General features: G+C 31.7%; 1 protein-coding gene across 2 annotated transcripts in view; it reads right to left on the bottom strand.

The window, feature by feature from the left end:
* heph (polypyrimidine tract-binding protein 1 heph) overlaps nt 1–19,236 on the bottom strand; it is a 325,042-nt gene extending 305,806 nt beyond the window's left edge. For both annotated transcript variants that reach the window (XM_017901140.1, XM_017901141.1), the window contains exon 1: nt 19,214–19,236. In XM_017901140.1, the coding sequence (XP_017756629.1) occupies nt 19,214–19,216 (3 nt within the window). In that variant the 5' untranslated portion in view covers nt 19,217–19,236. The remainder of the gene's footprint in view (nt 1–19,213) is intronic.
* Nucleotides 19,237–21,112: the final 1,876 nt, after the last annotated feature.

Below are 21,112 nucleotides of genomic sequence, written 5' to 3'. Positions count from 1 at the left end.
TTTATTTGCTCGTGGAAAAAAATTTTTAAATTAATTATTAATATTATCAATTATTTAATAATTTAAAGGTTTGGGGATAATAATTACTATAAATTTATGTATTTTATATATTCAATATTATAATAATTATAATATCTTCTGAATTGATTAATCTCAGATATCTAGAATCCGAATTTTATTTGCTCGTGGAAAAAAATTTTTAAATTAATTATTAATATTATCAATTATTTAATAATTTAAAGGTTTGGGGATAATAATTACTACAAACGTTTCGCACCAGCATAATGGGATAGTAATCTATTTATAATTATCTATAATGAATTAAATAAAAATTATAAAATACGAATTTAATTTCCTCATAAATAACTCCATTAATCAAATTCGGGTCAATAAATTATTCCAACATTCGCGATAATAATAGAAAATTTGTTTAAAGGAAATACCAAAATACCATATTCAAATTCACACACAAGTTTCCCTACTCGAAAAGATCTCAGAATTACCTACTATAAAGACACCAATTTCCTGCAATCATACTCACCCCACAATCATATTCACCCCACAATCCAACCCAGAAAAGAATCTTCCTCAAAACGCACCCCACATGAAAGAAAAGGACCTTAACCTTCCATCTTGAAATTTAAACCAACCCAAATCGACATCGTACCCTGAACCCACCCCTTAGACACACTCCTATTCACTCTCTAACTTAATTACAACCCGGTCCAACCGCATTCACTCCCGCTTATTTCAATAACACGAACACCCTCTACACACAGGTCCCTGCAAGTACCTGAAAAAGATTGCTCGTGCCAGTTTCTCTTCACCGCCTCTCTCCGCTGCCGCCCTAACCCGAGAAGCGGACGGAATAATGCGGCGTGGCCTCGTTTGCGTGTCGCTCGCCGACGTGTATGTACATCGGGAGACCGGAAACGAGGTGTCCGCGGTTATCTTTTTGGAGCAGGCCGTGCAACAGGGCTGCGGAGAATGCACGTAGAACGGCGACGTTTGTTAACGCGGTGAAACGCGCCGATACGATTGTGCCGCGCGAAAAACACGCGTCGACCCGGTTCCATTCGCGATGACTGCGCCATCGTTTCCGCCGCGGACCCTCCAGGCGGCGCCACGTGTCTCACGGCCCTGCGGAGAGCCGAGGCTTCGCATCTAGACCCGTTCGCCTCTATGGCTCGGAGATTAATGTCGGACGCTCGGTTCGTGGAAACGATATGGTCGGGTCGGGAATTGAGACATTAAACTGAGGGATCAATTGATGTAGATGTTGACCTTGAATGTGAATCATACAAGTCGTTTGGAAATTGGATTTATGGGATCATTGTAATATGCTAAGAATGGAAGTGCAAGATTTATCTTTTAATCCATATTTACTAATATTAGAAAAGAATTTTGGATTAATCTTGTAAATTTACATGATTTTTCAAAAATTGTTAAATTTTGGGATCAGATCAGTTTTCAAATTTGGCTGCAATTTAATTTAATTTAAATTAACTTCATTTAACACTAGAACTACCGATCTTTAATGGGTACCTAACTATAACATGCACAGATTATAGTAATTTCAGCGGTACGATGAATACGAGTGAATATTTTGATTACAGTTCTTTCTTAATATGAGTTGATTCCAATTTTATACTTAAAATATTTATTAAATAAAATATTTATTACTGTACAACTTTTAAAATTTAGTATGAGATATTATTGTACATCAGTGTGTATTAGCAAAGTTATTACTGCATGATCAGTTTTAGAACTAGTTTTTAGAATCTTGGTTTTTAGGTTAGTCTCGATGGAAATGATCACTTCGATTTTGGCGAAATATATGAATTTTCGTGACTGACTAATTTTATAATCTTGCTACAATTATTATTTGAAGCACGTTTAACAAAAATTGGCGAACATATAACTCCAAAATATGCAAAATTACGTAAACCTGTATAAAATTTCTGTTTGATCTCTGATGAAACAAAACAATATTCGAAATTAAATTATTAAATATGAAATATACACCTGAAGGTGTACGAAATTAATTTACACGTTTGACAAGCAACGAAAAATAAGCTAAGAGAAATTCTTTCAAACAAAGAAATATGAAACGTCAAAGTGACAAGTTCGTATAACAAATCCTTCGTGCAAATATATCAATTTTGCAATTTTTCAAATGTATAGGAAGACATTACTAAATTACCAAATGGGGTTGACGCAACAGTGTACCTATACTGAATAACAATTTAATCCTTCTGCAGCATTCGCGAGAAATAATTCTTACTCCAGCAGCGAGAAAGGCACAATCCATCGCAGGACATTAATCACAGACCAATTTCTTTAATTAAACCGCGGCAGAGCCTACAATTTCCTGTCTCTCCCGGTTCGAACTTCTTTCCTTATCATCGATGGGGTGAGAGAGGGCAGAGTCGATCGGGGAAAAATCCTTTGAAATCCTACTTCAAAGGCGGTGGAAGTTTGACGGCGATGTCACAGGCAATCCACTTCCGGCCTTATTTAGTAAATCGACTCCCCCAACTCAGCAAACGGGGTTGCTCTGGGGGTGGTGGGGGGACCAACGGGAGTCTCAGAAGTATCTCAGCAATAAATATATCGGCTTATGGTCGTCTCGAGGAGTTTCACGAGTCATCAGAAGCTCGAGAAGCCAAACTCTCTGCTCGATGAAATAGCACCGGGTCCCTTTGGACCCTTTCCACCCACACCCCCACCCCCAGCGTCTGATCGCCGCGGCGCGCGTCCTCGAGATATCGAGACACGCGAAAAACTCGAGGCTTCTCTTGCTTTCGTTGCTGGTCGAGGTTTTCATTCAATCGAAGGTTTCTGCGTGTTTGATGACATAGAGGGTTGGCTTTCAGCTCTCGCGGTGAAAAGGAATGTTTTGTTGCTCGAAATTGCTAATTTTTAATGGATTTTTGGGAGTTCGTAGAGTAAAGGAAGGATTTGGCTGGATTTTAGGAATAGAAAGTAGGAATAGAAAGGTTGAAATTGATCTTTGGTTTATGATCATAGTTGTTGCTCGAAATTGCTAATTTTTAATGGATTTTTGGGAGTTCGTAGAGTAAAGGAAGGATTTGGTTGGATTTTAGGAATAGAAAGTAGGATTAGAAAGGTTGAAATTGATCTTTGGTTTATGATCATAGTTTGGTCTTCTTGTTACCAAATTTCATAACAGGTCTATAGGATATTATATACTGTGGTGCATCGATAGTAAATAAGAAAATGTTTTTCTTTTGCTAATGTAACCAAGAAAATGTGTGAATTTCAGTATTTCAAAAAGAAGAAAACAAATTATAATTATGCAAAGTGTTTTCCTCATTTTATACGGTGACTTAAAAGAAAAGGTACTGAATGTCTCAGATTAAATAATCAAACGTTGCATTAGACATTCAAAAAATTTGTAAAATTTTTAATACACTGATTTAAGATATTATGAGAATTTATAAATTAGTAGATAAGAAAATTAACAGAACTAAATAATATTCGAATAATTTATTAAAAAAAAGAAAAAATCGGAGTAATCAGTTCACTGCGTTCGACGTGTATACACATCAATCCAAAATTTTATTTCGATTGACGGGTAAAATAAAAATTACCATTTATTACAAAAACTCCAAATTTGAGTAAGAAGTAACAAATATAGCATTTAGTGGTATGTCCCATTTATATTAAAAATAAAATTGCTATGTATATATAAACTGTACATAAAATGTACTCTTTTGTGTACTCCACTGTGTATATCGGGTACTTTCCAAAAACAATTGAAATAATATAAACAATTTTTATACGAATTCTATTATTTTTGACAATTGTAAGTTTTTAATAACAATATTTTTCTATACAATGAATCGTTAATTTCTTATCAAATTAAAATGTAATTTTCCCTCGTTTTGCTTTCCTTCTTCCATAAAATTTAAAACAGGAGCATTTACCTTGCGTTTGACATTGCTTAACTAATTAAATAAATACACACACGCAAAAGAAAGGAAATGCGTGTATATATATAATTACCATGAAATTCGAGGACTGATCACCTCCAAAAACCACCCCCTGAACATTTAATAATACCGATATTCGGATACCAATCTCGAGCGAAGTTTAACGGAGAAAATTTATAAGCATCGACGAGGATGTTAAACTTCTTCCAAGGATTACCCGAGGATAACGATCGAATATGGATGCACGCACTTCCGTCGCGACGCGGCCGGAAGTTCGACGCTGGAGCCCCAGCAGCAGCTGCTCGATCGCGCCGATAAAGTGGATCCGATCGAAGCTGGAACACGTAACCGGCGCGTTATCTATTAGCCCTCCGTGTGATAAACGATTCGCTTCCTTCCATGAACGCGAACTTCGCGCGTAAATCGACTGGAAAAGGGATAAGCTGGATATTCGGTTGCGCTGGTTTCCTTTCTTCGCAAGGTTAGAATATTCTTTAATTTTCGAGAAAGTGACCGATTTAATAAGTAATTGATATTTATTTTTAGTCACTGTTCTCTATTTTCATAGCAATCACGCTCTTAAAGAAAATACGTACACGATAAATTTAGGAGAGAGGGTGACACAATCACTCATATTTTCCATGAGTGATAAATATTCGAACTTTTAACCCTTTGCAGTATGTGACCAGTCTAACTTGTCACTAGTTTTGCATGTCAAATCTCATGAATGAGATTTGACACGTGTAATTATATTTAACACGTGTCAATGTTCACAAAATTCGAAGAATTTCTAAAATTACTATCCAATGTTATAGTAGTTATCTATAATTAAATACTACTTAAAATTAAATACAATTAAATAATAATTGAGAGGTTAATTGCGAGAGGTTAATTTCATAATAATTTTATAATTGAGAATTTTTATTTTCACGTTAGTTTTGAGATTAAATTTACTTAACTATAATATATACCCCTAAACGTAGCATATTTATAATAATAAAATGAAAATCATGCGATGAAATAAATAGCTACGTACAATTACATACCTACGATAAATTTGGGAGAGGGGGTGATATATTTTGTACGAGTGATAAATATTCGGACTTTTAACCATTTGTAGTATGTGACGAGTCTAACTCGTCACGAATTTTGCATGTCAAATCTCATGAATCACTGGAATTATATTTAACACGTATTAATGTTCACAAAATTCGAAGAATTTTTAAAATTACTATTCAATTCTATAGTGGTTATCAAAAATTAAATACAATTAAATAATAATTGAGAAAGATTAATTTCATAATTGAGAATTTTTATTTTCACGTTACTTTTAAGACTAGATTTACTGAGCTATAATATATACTCCTAAACATAGCAAATTTATAATAATAAAATGAAGATCACGCGATGAAATAAATAGCTACGTATAATTATATACCTATTTCAATATGGAATAACACTAATTTCGCTAAAAATAATTCTTGTTTCCTTGCAATAAATGAAAAACGAAATATGTGAAACCGATTTGTTTAATGGATTTAGTAGTTCCTGTATTAAGTATTATTTCTCAATTCTAACAAAAGAGTATGATTGTATAATGTTAATATAAAAGATATCCCACACCATTTAAGTACTATTGTAGCAGGTTCATGAATCTTCATAAGACCTCCATTCAATACATTCTTTACCCTTCAGGAGTTATCCAAAATTAATACACGACCCGTTCCCCAATGCCGCACTCCTTTAGGACAAATTTAGAACACATTCCATTAGGCTACACGATAGGTACACGAATCTACGGAAGATCCATGGGGTACAGCTCTCCGCGAAGGATCCTCGTGATCCAGGATATCGCGTTATCCGTCACATGATAGATTACTTTCACTGAGCTGCGAATACGTCACCCCGTCGCGAGAATGGATTCCTTGCCATGGAAATTCCATTCGAGTCAGCCCTGCCACTCGTTGGAAATGGCCAGGCCCGCGGGGTGAAACGTGCCCCGGGGATTCCGATCCCGAGAATCCTGCACGATTTTGCTCCTCTGCGAAGTCACGGAGGCCAATTACTGGCAGGCTGCTCGGCAGAGTTGGAATATGGAAAGATACGATGAATTCCGGATCATTGGGTTAGATGTAGATCTCATTCCGATACTTTCCTCGCTGTTTGACGAGGTTTGACATGGTTTGAAATGGTTGGAATGTCATAGAAATATGTAAAATGATCGTGACAGATTGTGAATTTAAATATATACCAATTTGAATGTCTTTTATTAAATATCTCTATCAGAAATGCTATAAGACGAAGATGGTTTGACATGTTTTGAATGTCTTAGAAGTATGTAAAACGATCGTGACACATTGTGAATTTAAATATATATCAATTTAAATGTCATTTATTAAATATCTTTATCGGAAACGCTATAGAACGTCGTTGGAGAGTACTATACAGAGAAATGATTGATGATACGTTGTCTTGTTTGCATAGGTTTGAACCTGTTTCATAAATTTTGGAAATGCTTGAGAAGACTAAGAATGTTTCAAATTATTTGCAGAAAATTACTCGGGACTAAGGAAATAGGTAGCTGTGTTTAAATAAGTTAATCAAGATTTTAATTAACTAAATAAGAAAACTAAAGGAGCTGGTCTTCTTGTACTGCACAGAACTTTTTAATTCGATCGATTGATGACCCTAAATAGCTTTTGCAATGAAAAATGTTCCAAAATTAAAAATTAAAAATTGTGTTTCGAAATAAATTGACAGAATTCTAAAGCAACCAGAAAAGCTAACAATACACAGTAATTATTATTTTCAAATTTCAAACCAAAATAAAAACAGCTGTAAACGATCACGATTTTTTGAATTCACGAACAGTGCAGATTTGACATTATCAAATATCCCAGCAATTAATCCCATTCAATTTTCCATGAACAAATAAATCATACACCCCCTACGAAATTGACAAAATTCCTGGAAAAAACGTCCCTTCGATAGGAATATTCTGGAAAAACGCAAGAAATCTTGAATTCGCACGAAATGCATTCAGTTCCTAAAAATGGCTCGGAACACCCCTAAATAGTTTGACGAACAAGCAACCCCTTTCGAGAGACTCGGTCGCTATTCATCCCCCTTCTGGTTCGATGAAAAATGCGGGCTGACACGGTGTCGAACGAGATCGCTGCTATTCACAGCGTACACGGAAATGAGCGTGCACTTTCGCGAGTTCGAGCTTTGAACGAGGCCCTCCTTGCCTTTTCTTCCGAGTTTCGGCGCAACCCAGGCGTCGACATTTTTCAAGGCTTGTCCGCCAGTTGGAAAAGGAGAACCCCCACGGGGTAGTGGGGCTGTATCCCTCACAGGTTGGAAGGAAATTAATCATCGTGACGAATATCGTGACGAAAGGGGGTGTAATTAATTGATAAGAGACTCGTGAAACGGCGCGTGAAAGGGGTGATTTTCTTGAGGTGGTAATTGGATATTTATTTGAGGGTTACTTCCTGGATGGACTTATTTATCCTTTCCCCCTTTATCTTCATTTTGTCAGAAGCGTGGAGGTGTAGAGACAGTGAAAAACTTGTGTTTTGGAAAAATATATGAAATATTAATTTGGTTATAATAATACTATTCTAATAAACGTGGAAAAAATTTGTTTCCATAATATTGTAAGAATATTTGGAAATAAAGAGGGAAGCTTTATTTTAATAGAAGTGGAATATTATAAATCATTAAATAAATTGATTTACTCGCTATAATTTTTCTTTTCAATTTTCCCTTAGCCTTAAGAGGTATGAATAAAAATCTAGAAATTTTGTAAATTTATTTTGTATTTAACTTTGAAATATTTTATTATTGACTATGGATTTAGATTAATCCTAACTCTCTAAGAAAATTTAACTTATTACTACTATTATTTATTAGTATTTAGTAATTATAATAGTATTATATTACTCACTATTTATTTATTAGTATGTATTACTAAAATCAGTATTCCAGTGAATTTTGTTAATACCATACGTGAAATTCACTCTCGCAGTAAAGATACTAAAATGAAAGAATTGTTCTTCTCCAGAACAAAATTATAGATTTATAGAATAATTTCTGTTATAGGATAATTTCCCTTTAACACGCAGGTCCTCCTTAAAAATTCAATAACACATGAAGACATTAAAATGGCCAAAAAAGTAGAGAATAAAAAAGAAAAAGAACAGGTTGAATGTACGAGATCTAAAATTAAAAGCGATTCCACACAAAGCCCTCGTGCGAATACCGCAGCAAGTCGAACAAGGTACCAAAAGAAATATAACGTAAGAATCGATTGCTTGTAGTATCAGGGATCTCTGTCCTCTTCTCGACAGCTCGTAAAATGCTCGTGTTCCCGAGAATACCATGAAACAGTCAACTTGTTGTTTCACATAAAGTCCACTCGCCATGGCCCTGCACGCCGACCCCATAAAATTCAACTATGGAATGCTGTTCGCCTCGAAACATGCATAAGTCATTCACTCAACTTTTCCCTTATCCCCGACGATCACTTTTTACCTCTCGTAAAATCGTAAGCGACCTCGAATAATCTACTTGTGGAATCTCGCTCCACCACCCATTAAAAATACCTTGTGAACAATTTCATTTCGAAATTCTCCTTTGTTTTTGTTTTTCTTCAGAGATGAGGGAGAGGGGAAGAGAGAGAGAGAAATGGGGCAATTTAAAGAGATTTACTGATCGTTATAGGTGACACTTTGTTTCAGATTTATCTGGAATATATATCTCCACAAGTGTTTATTGGAACTAATGTGATACTAATTTAATAACATTATGAGAAATATCAAAGAGAGGTAATTGACATTATGTTCTTATCACTTATTATTGAATTTGAGAATTTTAATATTAATTTAATTCAAAACTTTTTAATTTTCAATTACTTAATTTAATTAATTTCGGAATTTTTTACAGACAATAGTTAGCAATGACTATTAAAATAGAGAATCTTGTTGATAGTATTTTCTTATTCTTATTTTCTTTCTTAATGGATTTATAAATTATGAATTAGTACGAAGAGAATTGAATAAATAAATGGGGAGTAGTTAATACAAGAAAAACTATATCTATAACCACATATGCTATTTAACCACTTTACTATAAATCTAGATAGTCTAGTCTGTACCAATCAATGTTCTACTTGATAGATAATTAGGAATTAGGCATAAGTTCGAGAATAAGAATATTATACATGTAAATACTCTGTAATGTTAGTATGCACAAATGGTGCACACTGCTAATAACCCCATAATGGGTTGAATAGCATAAATTAAAAAAAAAAAAAAAAGAATAATAGTGACAACTTTTATGAAGATTTATGTTTTGTCCATTTTCATTTAAATTAAAATAAATTGATTATGTTGATTCAACTTTGCACTTAATTTAGTTTCATGTATTATAACTTGCCACTGCAATACCCAATTGTTTTATTAGGTTTGTCACTACTTAACTTCAATTGCAATAATTAAATCAAGGGTACATAATCTTTAGTAAATTTTTGACTCTGTTTTTACTTCAGTTAAATTAAATTAATAGTTTTTGTCAATTTTTTTTAACCTATTTCTATTCATCGATTATAAAAATAATTGTTAACAAATTTTTAACTCGTACCGTGATCGTTTATTTTTAATTTTTTAATCAATTGAAATTTATAATTTATTGCATTTACGTCTTTTCCATGTAACGATAACTTTAAATTCTCCAAGTCTTCAAACTATATGTTAAATACTAGAATTAAATCACAGTTTTAAATAACAAACGTAATTTAATTCCAAGCATACCTGCGCAGTATTTAAAATAAATATAATTTCCTTCATGAAAAATATTTCTCAATTGAATTCATTAATAATAATATTCGTTGAAGCAGCAATTCGTACCTTTAATATGTAATATCACAACAATGCTGCCTTATGATACGAGAACAACAGAAAAATATACGTCGTTTAGAATACTAATACAGAGAACTGAAGCTTGAAAAATTAATTAAAATCCCCCGCCTCGAGGGTCTCGATCCATAAACCAAATGAAAAATTAATATTCCTCTCTTTCCTATTCTACGAACACGCGAATTTCATATTAATTAAAATATATTCTTTAAATGCATTCGAGAATACCAGGCGAAACGAGAATTTTCCACCCCTGTCAAACTCACGTGTGTATACTTTTTCGCTCCGTTGCAATGTAACGCACGAACAGAAAAATTCGATGTCAGCCTTACTACTTTATTAATACACATGTCGCGAGTAATTAAGTCCGACTGAGTGAACAATCTTTCGCCGTGTTTTCGTCTCTTTATTCGATTTTTACAAGGGTTGTCATAGCGTCTTATTTATTATACTATTCCTAGAGAAAATGTTTCCAGCCAAACACGATAATACGAAATTATTTAAAATTAACTTTTTAAATACTGAATTATATAATACAAGCATAAAATAGGTTATTCAATTGATTGGATATGAAACAAAAACAAAGCAAGGAAAGAAAATAATTTAAAGATTTGTTTATTGTCGAGGAAAAAATAATTGAGTTTGGTTAAAAACTTTAAGCCAGTGGTAGTATTATTATGTAATTCTTTTTTTATTTTTATATATTGTATTGCAATGTATATTTTGTGCTGCATATTAGTGCTTCTATATATATGTATTCGGTATTTTTTTAATTATTTTATTTAACATTTTATAACTTTAGTGTTACTTTTATTATATGTGAAAGTAGTTTGTATTATTTTCTCGAATTTTGGTTTGGTTTGTACTGTGTTCATATTTCAAAACAATTTTTACTTTTTATACTGAAATTTTTAAAATTTGGATTGTAATTTTTCAGGACGTTCCTGTAATTTTAATTTTTGTTTTTTCCTGTGTTTCCTATCCTTCGGTACTATTAATTTTTAGAATATCGTGCAGTATTTTGCTATGTTACATTTTTAGTGTGCTTCCTACTATTTTATTCCGTTCTTTTTTGGTGAGCTTTCCAATATTTTATTTTGTTATATTTCTGTGTGCTTCTTATCTTCTTTTTCTGTTTCCCTGTTTTAGGTAAGATTAATATACAAACGTACACCGAGATAAAATATAATATAACTATAGAAAATATAATAGAATATAACTATAGAAAAAGGTACATTATTTATTCCAAAAATTAAAAATATTGTATTTCAGAAAAATTTGTAAAGAAACGAATATAATATTTAATATACATGCCACCTGTATATGTTATCAATTAATATTATTTGAGTCTTACAACTTGTTAATGAAATATCAAATTGGAAATTGCAAACGTCATCTATTTTCATCCATAATATTACAAAATTTTCTTCTCTTAACAGAAATATAGGAATTATTCTCCACCATTTAATTTTTCATTTTCCGTGTTTTAAATAAATAATTCTACAGCTATTAATTTATTTTATTCCTCAAATAAACTCAATTTTCAATCATGAAACTCAATTTTTCAACGTTTACTACCAACTAGTATCAATTTTGAAACTTATACCTGATTTCTCATATAATTTACTTTATTTTTTAAAATATTATAAGTATACTTTATATTGATTTTTATACTACCAAAATTGATGCGCAAAATCTATCCAAAATATAAAAATAAAAATTAGAAAACTTCACACAACTTCGCACAATTTCAGTCTTCAATTTTATTCAACAAAAATAATTCTTTGACTGCTACATTATTCTACTTTTTAAACATAATTGGAAAATATTCCAATTTTACTTCACTTCATACGAATATATTTCAATTTACAAATTTTCATCTAAATCGATATATTTAAATTCATTTTTAACATATCAAATCCATTTATATTTATTTAATCATCGAAAACAAAAATCCCCAGTTACATATCACAAGTGATGTTATAAAGTTAATCAAAATTTCCCAAATTTTCTTTTACAGCTATGGTAGGATAGAAATAAATTCGCAATTCTAAGGAATTCTCAATTCTTTCGTGAAAAAAATATTGCAAAACCATGAAAATCGGGCGTAAAATCCAACAAGGGGAGACTTAAAAGAAACAACGATATCGGAAGAAAAGCAAGTGAAACGCGGTCCATTTTGCCTTGCGGACTTCCGAAACGCGGGATTCCGCTCGTTTCCCAGCGATTCGTCTTCCGCCAGGGACGGAGAAACGTGCAAGAGTTTCCCTCTCGCCCTTTCTTTCACGGCTCTTTTCACGATCCACGATCAGAGTACATCAAAGCGTTCGTCTCTTAGAATTTTCCTCTGGAAATTTTCCTCCTCGAACCGTGGTAATTTCCGCGAGGCTAGTCGTGGACGATGTAGTAGAAAAAAGGGGAAGATTGGAAGTTTAGAACGATGTAATTTATGTTGAGACTGTACGAAAGTTTATATTTGGTTAAAATTATGAAGTTTCTCGTGTTTTAGATTGTCTGGATTAATATTGGGATCATTTTGATTAATTATTTCTTCTATTTCTAAGAAATTTTGGTGAGTGAGGTAGATGTTTGAGAATATTGTATTTGGGCATAGAGAAAAAATCAATGTAATAATAGTGAAATTTGTAATATTATCGATTCAATGAAAGTAATACTTACTGGAGTGGATTAATATTGGGATCATTTTGATTAATTATTTCTTCTATTTCTAAGAAATTTTGATGAGTGAGGTAGATGTTTGAGAATATTGTATTTGGGCAAAGAGAAAAAATTAATGTAATAATAGTGAAATTTGTAATATTATCGATTCAATGAAAGTAATACTTACTGGAATGTAATTAGATAAATTTACCTAGTTCTCAAGATAATTACAGTTGTAATAACAATTCAATGAATAGAATAGTTAAAGTTTTCACATAGAGTTATCATAATTTTTGGTATTCTCGGTTTTAATTATTAATTTTTAAATAAGTAGTAATTTTAAAATAATAGTTTAACTTATTAATTTCTAGAATTATCATTTCCAGTTACAAATTTTGAGGTAACTAATAATTTTAAAATTTGAAGTATTCATCAATTTTGAAACAATATGCAATTTTTAAATTACCAATTCGCAATAATTTATCATTTTTAGCTGTCGATAACAGAATACTTCAGAATTTTTAAATGATCAGTTTTAATTACCAATTTTAAAATAATTGTTAGTTTTAGAATTATTATTTTTATCTTTATAATATTACCAATAATTTATATGCATGTGTTTGAAATTCCATTGAAATAATTGGAGGGACAGGCACAAAAATAACGCTTTTGATTATTTAAATTCTCTCGCCGCTTTGATGATATTTTGTTTAAATTTTAGAGAATGTATCTGTTGTTGCAAAGAGAATATTTGAAGCAGTTAATGCTAGCCAAATGAACAGAAGTTCCAGTAGTTTAATTTAGAACCTAAGTTTCATTTACAACCCTCTTCCACAAATTCAGCTCCCTGACAAGAGGTACTTGCTTAACTTTGATTTTAGGAGAAATTAAATACAACATGCTTTGTTCCAATCTTCGTGACCTTAATTTCACAGAAATACTTTAATAAATTAAAAATTATGAAGTCTGTACGTGTAAATTAATTTAAGCGTATTCACAGCCATTATGTGAATACACGAAGATGAAAGCAAAGTGTGAAATACAACACTTATGACGTTAAGGAATAATTATCTCACCTTCCATGCAAAAACCGTCTAAGTATAGCCTTCATGTTAATTAAGAAATAACCTACTAATAATAAACACGAAATAAAAACCTAAGACACCTGAAAAACAAATTTCCTGAAAAACAATTCAATCTTCAACAATATTTTTTACAAAATGGAGGCAAAAGAAATAAAATTAAAACGTGTGAAATCAATTTCTTCCAAAAACAAAAATTTTGTAATTTCTTTATAACTAATCTTACATTTTAACATGAATCAAGCGCCATCTCATCAAAAATTTCCTACATAGTAATTAGTATTACAGAGTTATCACGATAAAATTATTTTTATTTATATATAAGACTTTAAAAAGAGAAAGAAAATACTTTTAAAAAAAGGTAGAAAATACGTTGCTAATAATTTCAGAAAACTCATTAATCACAAACAAACGTAAAACATAAAAAGAATCTCATGAAACGTATTTCCCGAAAACTCCCTCTCTTTGACATTTTAACACTAATATTCACAGATAACACCAACAATTTAGAAACAGACCAAAAATCTATATAAATACATAATTATTCCAGCAACTATTCCAAAAGAACAATCCCCTACTCATAAACCCACAAAAAATTCTCAACACGTACCATACAGGAACAAGAAATAACCTAATACCCTAAAATAAAAATAAAAAAGAAAACAAGAAAAATAGGAGCATAATAAAAGGAATATTCGCAAATGTAAGATAAAAAAAAATCAAGAAAAAACAATAAAGAAAGAAGAGAGGCACAAAGTATACCGATAATGAGGCGGAAAATGGTAGAGGGCGCAGGTGTAAGTGGTAATGGCCGACTTGCAGCGGCGTCGAGCATGTCAGAAACATGTTTGACTCTAACGATAGCCGCTGGCTTACCACGCTGATAAGGCCTGTCCTCGTTTATGCAGAAAAGAAAGATAAGCCACGGCCGAGGGCGCGCGCGGTCTGTGCAACAGTTCCATTAAAAGAACCTAGAGCGACAACGTGCTGCGCGGTGGTGGGGGTACAGCGGCCGGCGGAGTGGGGGACACTGGCCGGCGGAGTGGGGCTGCAGTGACCGGCAGAGTGGGGAGCGGAATCGACGTGCATGCACATGCACTAGCAAGTGGTGGGGGATGACGTTGGGCTTTCGAGCATAATTTGCTGTTTACCCTGGGCGAAATAGAATTTTAACGAGCAAAAAGCTGGCGAATGATCGATACTCTGGTAGGAAGATCGTTTTCTTGGAATTGGGGGTAGTCTGGGGGCGGGGAGAACATTTGTGGAATGAATTTTGTCGGTGAACTGCGTTGTTGGTAATTCTGCTTGATGGAAGTTAAGTGATTAAGTTCGCTCGTTTTGTGTTGATTTTTTAACGATGTTGCTTTAACATCGTGTTGTACGACTTCGTTTGGTTATAGAGTGGAAATTGGAGTCGCAGTAATTTTTGCGATCCAGCTTAAAGCGACTGGATAAATTATTATGTGGGTTTTACTGAAGGTTATATGAAAAGTTTGCTGAAAGAAATTTCAAGATAGTGCATTGAATACAATAGAAAAAGAAAATGGACAGGAAAATGATTCAAAGAACAATTAAGGAACAATGTTATGTATCTATAAACACTGATTAAAAAATAAGAAAATATAAAATATAAATGAAATTAATAAATAATAATGTCAGAATAATAAAATAAAATCAGTAATAACTCATAAAATTAAAATGTAATTAAATATGTAACTGCGTTAAACGATATAAAAGAAGAAATACAATAAATTTAGAATTTTAGTAATACCGATAGAATATCAAGTAAACATTCTCATATTCTTAAAATCACAATTAGAAAAATAAGTAAAAATGAAACGAAGTACTGAACAGTGTTCCAACGAAACCAACAAGAAACATAAAAGCCTTCCAGCCAAATTAAAAAATAGAACACACAAATCCCCATTAAACAACTTTAACGTAAATTCAAGAAAAAAGTTCAAGTCACAATTCAATTAATACCAATAAGAAAGAAGTACAGTGAACCCAAAATGAGCTATACTAAACAACATTAAACAACAGTCAAGAGAAAATGTAAAAAGTCTTGGAACTAGCAAAAATAAACTCACCTTGAAAAGTATTAAACAAACCAATTTAAAAAATAATATTAAAATACCACTAAAAAAAAATATTTAAATAAAAATAGGAAAAAGTACATAGAATTACATTGTAATAAAATAAAAGAATTAAAAGAATTTCCGAATTATCATATATTAAATCATATAAAAGAAAGTAAATAAAATAATCGAAATAAAAATCAAAAAAAGGTCTCACAGTGACAAAATTTGTATAATAAAATAACTATTAAATCTAAAATAGCGGCGAATTTATTCAAAATAAATAACGAGTGGTCTATTAAAATGATCGCGGAAAACGTCCCCTTGCCAACCGGAAAACCGCCGGCCTCGCGACTTCTTTGTGCACCGCGCGAGGAAAGGTGCAGGACTCCATGGAAAATTCTTTCTGGAAACTGTTTACGCGCCTTTGAGGAGCTACAAATTGAAAGCGAAATAGGGTCGGATTTTCGTGCGTCGCGTGCCTCCATTTTTCTCCTCCGCCAGACACTTTAAGGCCGTCCACCCCCGACAACCCTTATACGTGTGCACACGTGTGCGCGCAACGATGGTGTCTCGTACAATCTCTCGCTATTTTCGCGTCGTACGAACGACGTAGAATCAGTGTTTAAGTAAGTGAAATTCTTCTATCCGTGGGGGAATTTTCACCGCGAATTATCTGTCAATTTTCAAGCAATTGTTTTCATTCCTTTACTTCGAGGGGTGGAATAATGTGGTAGCTTGTTTAGTTGTCTTTCGAGGAAATATATTGGATAAATCCGGAAATATTAAATTTAGAAAAATGAGAATTTTTGGTAGTTGGTAGCAATTGCCAAAGATTTCACTGGCTCCGTATATTGTAAGGGTGTATCGAGAAATTAATTGTAAAGGATAGTTGATTGCTGTCAGGGAATTTATTAAAAAGATGATAAGAAATATATTGATATATTTTGTTATTATTCCTCATTGAAGAGTAGTTTAATAATTATATAAAATGGTACAAATTTATGGATAAAGTTGTTTCATTTAAAACTTCGATTACTTTATGCGATTAGTTTTAAAACTACAAGTTGTTCCAAAAAATATTTCAAATAGAATTAATGCTGTTCCAGCGAGTGCCTGATAATAAATTTTGTTTATTAAATATTCTAAAGAGCTTTTAACAGGATAAAGGGACTTTGATTTTCTTAAATTAATATTGGAAGTTATGTTAAAATTGATACCGAACCGAATAAAATATTTTAATTATTTATATTTTAAAATAATTTGCTTTCTGAAAACATTATTTGCAATTTATAATATTCTATTCTTTTGCAATATTTTTGACAAAGACAAAGTAATAAAAAAATAAATTTGAGTGTATTTATTATAATAAATTTCGACTTTAGACAATCGAGTTCGAATTTTTTCCTGCATAATTATGTGAATAAAATAATACTAATTATCTCAAATATGAATATTCAATAATGGCTAATTAATAATATAAATTATAAAATTATGAAGTTATTATTAAAGTGGAAAGAATGCTTTGGAATATGTTTTAGATATATTTACGAATTTTGAAGTAGGCTTTGTGAAACCTAAAATTTCGTCTTCAAAACATTGATCCAACGAGAACTGGGATACGTCGTTTCATCCCAGTGGTGCAGAACGATTTTTCGCGGACTACGTGCCCCTGTATGACACCCCTTGGTGACCATCTTGATGATATACAAATACATTCGTCTACACTATCCCCTGGGATACGTCTTATTTTATAGCAGCAGTAACGTAAGAGGGTTGGAACAGTCGAACGAAAGCTGATTTTCCCTGTTAAGATTGTCAACCTAGCCAAGGTTTTTGATATTTGTCGAATAGATATTGTTTATTTACACCACTTTTCATGGAATATATCTCCATTTCATTTTATTAAAAAATACCCAAATGTAAGGGTGAAATGAAATTGTATCTTCTTCTCAGGTTCATGAAATAAATATTTAAAAAACTGAACAGAAATGGGGAAGTAATTAAAAATGAAATGCAATTTTGTTTTTAAAGGGGGATGTAAACAGAATGAAATTGGACAATTATTTTTGTAATATCAATTTTTATGAGAGCGCACGAAATTTTTAATTAATTTATTTCTATTAGCTAGTAACTATTAATTTTATTTTATTTCTTAATATCTTTGTAGATTTTAGAAATTAACTTAAAAGTTGAATAATATATGATTTGATTTTTTTCTGAAGATTGTATATGTTTGCATCAAAAATACTTATTAGGCATGCAAACGCGAATAAAATAGCTTACTCTTTAAAAATTGTGCGCCCCCAAAAATATATACTTATTGGACCATATATCAAACTGACAATAGCATCCCCTCTTGTATCAATTTCTATCAAAAGGGATCAGTAAGATCCGTCCACTATAACCTAACAACCAAACAAAAAATAAAATCGTTTTCTAAGATTATCACATGTTACTGTCATCCCTTATAGCATTACTAAGCTATAAAATCCTCCCTTCCTTTTATCCCCCAAAAGATTTCCAATATAAATTTATCTCCTGCCTTCCAATTTTTCATTTTCTTCTGAAATTTTTGACAACAGGATGCTTAATTTTAACTTTAAAAGAATTTCTGAATTTCAGAGGCTGCACCCTTGAAAAAATTTTAAGTTTATTCTATTTCATTTCAATATAAATTGATAAAAAAAAATATTTAATTGTAAATTATTAGATTTATTACAATATTTAAAGTGTCTATCTAATTTTAATTTTACTCTCCGATTTTCCAGAGTTATAATTATAAGAATTATCTTTCTAAACCTCAATGAGCTGTCGATGACAGAAATTTACCTTGCTTTTCATAAAAATTATAAATTTCTAAATATTTCTTTTTCGACTATGAATAAATCTGTAATATTTCCTTTCAATATTAAAAGAAAAATTCAGGTGTGCTGCAATTTTGATTTTCTTAACATCTCGACACTTTTCAACTCTGTAATTATGCACTTCAATCCTTAAAAACTAAAAATTCGTTTCATTTGATGTCCTAAAAATTAGGGGTATCAAACTCTCTCTTTCCATTCCAATTTTTCAATACCTAACTAAAATAATACCTAGCTGAAATAAAAATGATTAATAACGAATTATTTGTTCACTAAAATTCCTTTCTCTGGACTTACAAGAGAGTGTACTAACACTAAAATTTTCCTTATCAATTCGCAGGAACTTCATATAACTAGAATTTCTCATTGCCAATCCTCAAAACAAACATCTAACGCGAAGATCTAGATTCGTTCCTTTCAACCCCTTGGAACAGTATCAACGCGGAAACTCGAGTATTTTCGCGTTACAAACGGAACGTAATGCAGTAAGTTGTCAAACTGCTGAAGCGCGAGTAACATATAGTGAGACGTTAATTAATAAGGATGTCTTGAGCTTGGCGTACTGCGTTCGAGGGATAAGAAACACAGGGGTGGGTTTGGCGCGGGCCACGTGGCGTACGTGGGGGGCGCAGGGTACAGTGCTTTATGGCTTACCATCGTCAGGGACGCGCCTGTCCCACGAGCGTACTGGAATTCCGGGACACTCACCTGCAATCAGAAAGAAGAACAATTAAGTAACGATATTTTAACATTTAAATAAATTTAAAAAAAAACTTTATACAATTACAGAAAATTTGAAAAAATTGTGTGTACAGTGATGTAGATTCCAGTATAATTAAAGTATACAAATATTAATGTCTAACATACATTTTAAACATATATGTATAATAATTTCTTCAATGTGGTAAAATTACAAAAATTTGTACATTTTAGTGAAATAATATATTATAAGTGTTATTGTGCAATAATATACATTTCAGTGCAATAAATTTCTGCAATGTTTACACATTTAACAAAGTATTTTGACATAATAAAATTCTACAAATTTATATATCTATAATAATATATATTCAAATGTAATTGAATTAGGCATTTTCATATACAGAATAACATGTATTTTAAAGTACTAAAATTCTAAATTTTTATGTATACAATAATGTGTATATTTATGTATTATAATTCCAAAATATTTATTTAATAATATTTTTATATTATTATGATATATTTATATTCAATTTGAAGTCACTTTAATGTTTATAAAGTTATAAATATTACACATACAGTAATATGAACTTCTAAATGACAAAATTATAGTATTATTATATTATTAATCATAAATAATAAAATTATAAGTATTGACAATTTCATACCAAGTTAATATTTCTTTATTTATTGTACCATCATTTCCTTCATACACATATGTATAGATAAAAATCATTTTATTTCGTACTTTCATTAAATCTGCAGATTTCAACGACTCAAATTTTCAATATAAAAATAAACGCTTTATTCATGTTTATTCTATTCTATAAAATAAAATAAAAATGGGGAAAATAAATATAAAATAAAATCACGGATAATTCAGGGAGGCGAAGGGAAAGAAAATCGGTTTAAAAACGAAATTATCATAGTTAATAAAAGTATTATTAAACGGTTGTCGACGATATCTATTTACGAACCAGCAGCCGTTTCTTTAGCGTAATCAGCGAACGGGGAGCCGAGCGGCGCGTCCGCAAGTAGTAACGGTCGAGGCATCGTCAGACGCCGGAAATTAATCCACGGGAACGCGTTTACATCGTCGGGACGCTCATTCTGCGAGTGAATGCCGCGTCAGTCGATCAATTTCGCCAAGATATCCCGCGGTCTATTTAACCGAGCAACAACAAAAGCCAACGTGAACAACAGAGTGAACAGAGAATTCCTCAAGAATGCCTCGCAACATCGCGATTGAAAAATTATGTCGTCCCTGGGTTCTGCGTGACAGATAGAAAAAGTATTTTATATGTTACACAAAGTTTGCGCAGTTATAAATATCAACCAAGTTATTATTCACTGATATTAATTACATTTATCATTTGACAATATTTACATAAAAATTTTTTAAGCAAATGAGGGTAGATACCTTTCACGAAAATAATGGAGTTTTATTAACCCCTTGCACCACTATTTAATTATGAAAAATTATACATTGAAGATGTATTTGAGTTTAGTTAACCACTATACATTTATTCCATTGACTATAAAATTAGGTAGAAATTTTAGAAATTCTTCGAGTTTTGTGCTTGTTGAAGTAAGTTAAATACAGTTATAGCTGCGTGATAAATGTAACTTATAATCATGGGATTTAATATTAAGTACATGTGACGAGTTAGACTCGTTATAGTAATGCAAAAGGTTAATAGTATTTATTATTGAAAATATTTTATGAATTTCTGTTGCAATATTCGCTGCTTACGTATGCTGGTTTTGTGAGTTTCATAAATATATGTTTCTTAAAATAATCAAATTATTTTTTGGCGAAGATAAACTAATTTTGGAGAAATTTATAATGTG

The sequence above is a fragment of the Eufriesea mexicana genome, unplaced genomic scaffold (genome assembly GCF_001483705.2).
Source record: "Eufriesea mexicana isolate 0111107269 unplaced genomic scaffold, ASM148370v2 scaffold1482, whole genome shotgun sequence".
NCBI lineage: Eukaryota > Metazoa > Arthropoda > Insecta > Hymenoptera > Apidae > Eufriesea > Eufriesea mexicana.
Note: the sequence above shows the minus strand (reverse complement) of the source record. Positions and strands in the feature narration are given on the sequence as shown.